The sequence below is a fragment of the Teleopsis dalmanni genome, chromosome 2 (assembly GCF_002237135.1).
Source record: "Teleopsis dalmanni isolate 2A chromosome 2, ASM223713v2, whole genome shotgun sequence".
NCBI lineage: Eukaryota > Metazoa > Arthropoda > Insecta > Diptera > Diopsidae > Teleopsis > Teleopsis dalmanni.
This window is the reverse complement of record NC_051847.1, coordinates 11,504,632-11,511,099: the sequence shown is the minus strand read 5'-3', so window position 1 is coordinate 11,511,099 and position 6,468 is coordinate 11,504,632. Positions and strand designations below refer to the sequence as shown.

The following is a 6,468-nucleotide window of genomic DNA, read 5'->3' as shown; positions in this document are numbered from 1 at the left end:
CGTTTGGTCGTTGAAATTAATTATGGTATACAACATTATTCAAATATTCTCTATGGAACATATTAAAGTACTGGATCTTTTTCAGGCAACTTGCGATGAGTTGTTCTTCACAATTTTAGCATGTTCAGCGGTTGTTAAACAGTCCAACTTCTTTAAAATTCTAAACTAAACAAATAATGCTTTGATGGATAGTTCTAATAACATATGTCATTGAAGTAATACTGCGAAATCAGAAGCACAATGTATTTAACTCTTTAAGATTTATATATATTAAATATTAAAACAAATATTAGTTTTAAATGAAATATTAATTAAAATTTCCTGAGGTATTTATTTACGTTGTGGTTTTATATTCATACAGACCTCCGCTGATGGGAACACAACAATTTCAGAAATGATGCTTATACCCGTTCCAGAAGATAATGAACGTCAAGTTGTTTGCTCTATTTCCTTAAATCAAGGTCACCATATAGGAGATGGTCACACAACAGTAACTACAGCTTCGATGAATGGCAATGCTATTATGTATTTGAAGGATTCACGTGTTTTAAATGTTACACGTAAGTGAACTAAATTATAGATAATAATTACAAATAAATTTGATTTGAAAATAAATGGATTTAGCTTTAAATTTATACTAAAAAGCAAAAAATTCTCGTCTATTTTTCACAGATGCTCCAATCGTATCATTAAACTTGGGTGCACCACTCGATCCCAATAACTTAATGAAAGGTTCAGATGTTTATTTGGAGTGTGAAGTTAAAGCTAATCCTGGCATTACAAAAGTGGAATGGTACCACAATGTAAGTATAAAATATATTTATTATAACAAATCTTTAAAATTGTGATAAATATTTGAATTATATATTTGAAGTAGTTGTTTAGATGGTAATACGTTGTACTTAATTAATATTTTTTCTATTGATATTTTTAAAATTGATGATTTAAAGCAGACTTCTATTGTGAACTAAAAAAGCTTAAAAATCTGTTTTTAAAAATCATATTAATCATAATATTGAAGTATATAAAGTAATAGTAACCAGGTGAAGTTAGCAAGACATTAAGCAAATAAAGATAGTTTATCTCAAAACAGCTTAAAAGGAAATACTTTCTCAAACTTAATTGAAACGTTTGGCTTTTTTGTTAGAATAGATAGAAATGTTAATGCTAGTATGCTTCACCATGTTCCGTGCTAACGATTAATGCAGTATGTCTTTGCTTTATTGGACTGGGTTTTCATATTTTCATCAGTTACTGCTTTTGTATTTAATCTGTTCTTCAAAAACAGCGATATATATTGATATGTATTTCTATATTTCTATAAATATCGAATATATTCCTATATATATCGTATATATTCCTACATATTAATATATATTCCTATATATTAATATATATTCCTTTTTCGTCATATCCTACAACCCTAAGTTTTGGAATTTGTCCGCATTACTTTCATTATACACACTCGCATTATTCGTTTTCTAGTACTCGTTGTACGTCATTTAGCACTTGAGACAAAAATTGCCGCTGGATCCTGTTTAATTTACACTTCATCTTTTGTTTACAATTCCTTTTTTTCTGTTGTTCTGGCAGTAGGTGCTCCTTTTATGCTTTTTCCAAATGCATAATATAAAAAAATTAAATAAAACCTCCTACATAATATATTAAACTGTATGTTAAGTGAAAAATGTTTTTGATGAGTGTTTCAGTTAAACAGTATTAAAGTTGGGAATGCTTATTCTATGAGATTTAATACGAGGGTCACTATTTATATTTTGAGCCTTGGCAACACTAATTGTTATCAGGTGTCATCTGACATTTCCATACAAAAGTTTGACATCATCAAACATAACCTACCTTAGAATTTTTGTCACAAGATCGTGGATTATCAGGACAAGAGTACATCGATCAATTTACTTCTGCATTTGACTATGAAGCTTCATCTTTTGCCATTATGAAACACTGAGACAATGATTTAAATCTTGGCAATAGTTCGTTCACTGACGAAACTCGTGAAGGTCATCCAAAAACAGTTGTTGTGTCAGTAAACATTAATACTGCGCAAAAACAGATTCTCGTAATGCAAGATCGTCATACGACATACTGTGAGATTAAAGAAACCCTAGGCATTAGTTCCACCAGCATATATAAACTATTGCAGGATCATTTAGCCGTGAAAAATGTTTGTTCTTGTTGGATCTCTCATCATATGACAAAATCTCAAAAAGATGCTCGTATCCATTGGTACACACAAATGCTCAAGAAGTACAATAGACGTGCTTTAAAAGACTGCTAGTATATATGATTATAACAAATGACAAATCATGAATATATGGGTATGAGCCGGAACGTAATAAGCAGTCGACTGTATGAGTGTTTCAAGATGAACTAAATCTAAAAAGAGTTGTTCGAAGTGGAAGCACTTTAAAAAAAATGGTCTATTTGAACATTCAAAAAATCGACTTGATGGCTCGTTCACCGTACAGTCCTGATTTCGCACTCAATAACTTCTCGTTCTCGAATGCCAAGATAAATTGAGTGGAATTTTGTTGGCGGAAGAAGCCGTTGTTGCATTTAAAAACCATATTTTGAAGGTGTCTAAATATTGACCCTCGTATGAGCTCTATGAAATAATTGCTGATTTCGAAAATATGTATTAAAAACTAACTATAAATACTTTCAGTGGATTTTACTAGACAAAACGTTATTTAATCGTACTATACAGTCCTGCTGTATTAATAATGAATCGACATATCTATTAATCTAGTTAGCGTTTCACTAGCACAAGCTTTTCTGTCCTCCTTGGCTACCGGCTGGTCATCCCATATACACCTCCGTCATATTTATTTTGTATATGTATATTTTTCAATAATGCCTATATGATGTTGGAATACTTCTTCCTATGACTTGTATTCTCTTTAATATTGTTTTTAATTCATTAACTAAAATTTCTTACCCGATTTTCTACGGAATTTAAATAAAAAATAAAGGAAATTAAATATAAATTTTAAATGTGAAAAATGTTTTTTCATGCTTGCATTATCCTTTCCTCTTCTTTGCTATTATTTATTTTGACTTTAAAGTCAAATGTTTTCAGTAGATTTAAAATAATTTAAAGGATAAGTTTACCACTTGAGCTTTACGAAACAAGGCTTTATTTATTTATAAGCTCAACTTCATACAACAAATATTCATTCATTGTTATCCTTGTTGTTCGCTGCTATTGTTTGTTGTTTTGTTGTTCTGTTGTTTTATTGTTGGTATTGTTTGTGCTGGCGATGTTTGTGCTCGGGTGCTGCATTTGTCAGCAATGTCAATGCTTTCTGCAGCAATCCTTGCTGGCACAAATATCTTTTTATACTTTGAATGATGTTTTGTACTCCTAGATGGATGAGTAGACGAATGGATGAATAAATAAAAGTATGCTTAGATCTAAATATATAAATACTAATGTAAATGCTTGTACATATGTACATACTTTCATTTGGGGTATCTACAATTGGCATTAACTTGCACCAATGTTGGGAATTGTAAGTGTATTATGCTTAAGAATGTCATTGTATATTTATTGGTCTGACTGCCTCGCACGCCAATAAATATGTAAGATAAAACACAAAAATAATAAAAAAAAAGGAAAAAATTAAAAATAAAACAATACGAACTGTACAGTAGGGTTGTCATATATACAGGGTCACCTGTATATTCCTTCAATGTCAATAACTTTTTAAAATTTTTGTCTTGATTTTTAAAAACAATCATTTTGAAGTGAGTTTTAAAATATCCTTATGAGCATTGAATTGATTAACAAATTAGTGGACAAGTTAGTGTAGTAAGGAATAATGATAAGGATGATAAGACACATGTTGGGGATAAAGGATTAAGAACCTCTCGAAGGTTCTACTAAACTCGTGTGATACCAAAATTGTACTATTTAGTGTCAATATGTCGGTAACTTCATTTTGGAATCAAGTACTATTCTAACCTACTGTAACTTCTAACACTGTTAGCGATGGGCAAAATTTGGCGACAGTCTAGGGTACAACCATGCATTTTTCAACTGCGTGCTGTCACCCAAAGATCAGCAGAGTTATTAGATAGGCCTCGCTCCTCACTAAGACGGAAGTTTTACCCAAACACATAACTTCAACTGGTACGGGCGGAATTCCTCGGAAATCTAATGACGCGTGTGAATAACACCGTGCTGTTGAAACTTCTCTGCGGTTATCTCTGCGTTAAATTCTGAACCTTCATGTACATAGATATTTAGCTACTAAATTGCGAAACAAATTTGATTGAAATAAGTGATGCCGTTGCAAGCAGTTGCATACATTTTTAACCGCTCGATCAACAGAATGGTAGCCGGAGTGTTATTATGTGGGTCTATATAGTATCTACGAAGTGTTAGGTACTCTTGACCAGTAGCAGTAATCTTGACCACTGTCAGCGCTAAAACCGGCACTGACTTATATCCTGATTTAAAGCCTTCTTGTAAGATTTGCTACTTCTTTTCATCTAATCCACATATATAGTATATTTTATTTATTATATATTGTGTCTGTACGTATATGCAATATTATTTGATAATTTTTTATATTAAACATACTTGTTTTATATTTTTTCTTCAATTTATTAAAATCGGCTTTAGGTTACTTTTTCAATACTTGAAATTTTTTATTAAAGTTTTTATTTTTTTCAAAATAGTTTTGTACTAAGGTTCAATAAAACCTTATATATTATATATATATTTTTTGTTAATAAGTATGTTGATCAATTAAATTTTAATAAAAAACACAGATATAGTTCAAACTACATGCAAAATACAATTGAAAAAACTTTTAATTGGTTAAAGTGCTCTTATATCTCAATTTGTATTACCCTTTATATCTCATTGTAATGTAAATCCCAGGAAATTGAATGGTAAATCATTTGTATACTTCGAAAAAATGAGATAATAAATTGTGTGGAAATGTAAAACTGAAATGTTTGAGCAACTTGTGAAGGGAAAGTTACTGACTGAATTGCGTTATCAATGCGATTCTATCTATTCGATAGAGTAGATAGAAGTGAACTAAATAAAGCAGTGAAATTATTTAAATTACTTGATTGACTAATGAGATCTTTACTTAATGTTATTAGATATTTTTTTTAGATATTAGTTAAAACTTATAGAGGAAACTGTTGTGAAAAAGTTCTACAGAAATGGAAATGACAATTGTAGAAAGCATAATAAAATAATAATAATAATATGCATAAAACTTTATTAAACGCAATATAAAGAACAAAGTTAGTTTTATAGTTTTAATTAAAAAATAAAAAATAAAAAAGAATACAATTATCGATAATTGCAACAACGTTCAGCTGTTGCATTTTAAGTAAAAATTTCTAAAAGTATCTCATTATTATTTAATTGAAATAATTTTTTACCATTTGATCTTCTTTATTGAATCTCTCTAAAACCATGCTTTCACAAGCTTATCGCAGTACAATTCAATAAAAATTAATTAAAATTCCGTTTGCTACAAATGTGTAATATCTGCAGCTGTTTTACATAATTCGTTCCTCTGCTGCGCTGAGAAGATGTTTCACATTTTGCTTCCTTAACTCAGTTTTATCCTTGCCTTTTAGCGATGAGAAAATAAAACGAGGAAACTGCAGTACAAAGAATGCAAATATATAAAATGCATTATTAAGTTTATCCTTTTTAAATTTCAAATTTTCTTTTCATTATGAATTTCCCTTACAGTTCAGTACATTCCCTGCAAGTAATGGAATTTTCCTTTCCTTGTGTTATCCTTGCGAACGGCAACTTTGTCGTCTTAAGTTTTATGATAATAAGTTTATGTTTTATCTCATTTGTTCTGGTCTGTTGCACATTATCTGCTTAAATTAATACTTTTGCAAATTATTTTTTCATTTTCTTTCGCAGGATAAACAATTGCATTCATCACGTGGCATAATCATATCGAATCAAACCTTAGTTCTACAAGGCATCTCGAAATCGTCACATGGACAGTATTTCTGCAGAGCGACTAACTTACAGGGGAGCGTTTCCAGCAATGAAGTTTACTTGGACGTTAAATGTGAGTATCTTGGAAATCGACAGTTTGAGCTTGGGATTTAGTTAAAAAAAGTTTTTTTCCTTTATAAAGTTTTTGTTCTATTGCAAGAAATCTATTTTGAATAGAAGAAATTCATGAAATTTTCCATTTCACACAAAAACAAAAGTGTTATAACTTTTAAAATAATAAATTTATTTATTATTTGAAATTGTGATATATTTTTTTTACACAGAAGCAAATTAAAGTTATTTAGGTAAATATCTGTCTTTACAGGGCACTGGACCACAGAATGGCATAGAGCTAGACTCGGTCTACTCTGTGGTATCTTTTGCAACGCATGTCTACAGTAGAATACCTGTTGTGTCTATATTCAGGCTTGGCCAGAACTAGGCTTAGGTTTTTGGGAGCC

At 30.3% G+C, this 6,468-nt stretch overlaps 1 protein-coding gene across 1 annotated transcript in view; it reads right to left on the bottom strand.

Moving 5' to 3' along the window:
• Nucleotides 1-6,429: 6,429 nt before the first annotated feature.
• The window catches only part of LOC119673938, a 3,511-nt gene continuing 3,472 nt past the window's right edge, over nt 6,430-6,468 (bottom strand). The window contains exon 5 of the mRNA XM_038085055.1: nt 6,430-6,450. Coding sequence (XP_037940983.1) covers nt 6,430-6,450 — 21 coding nt within the window. The remainder of the gene's footprint in view (nt 6,451-6,468) is intronic.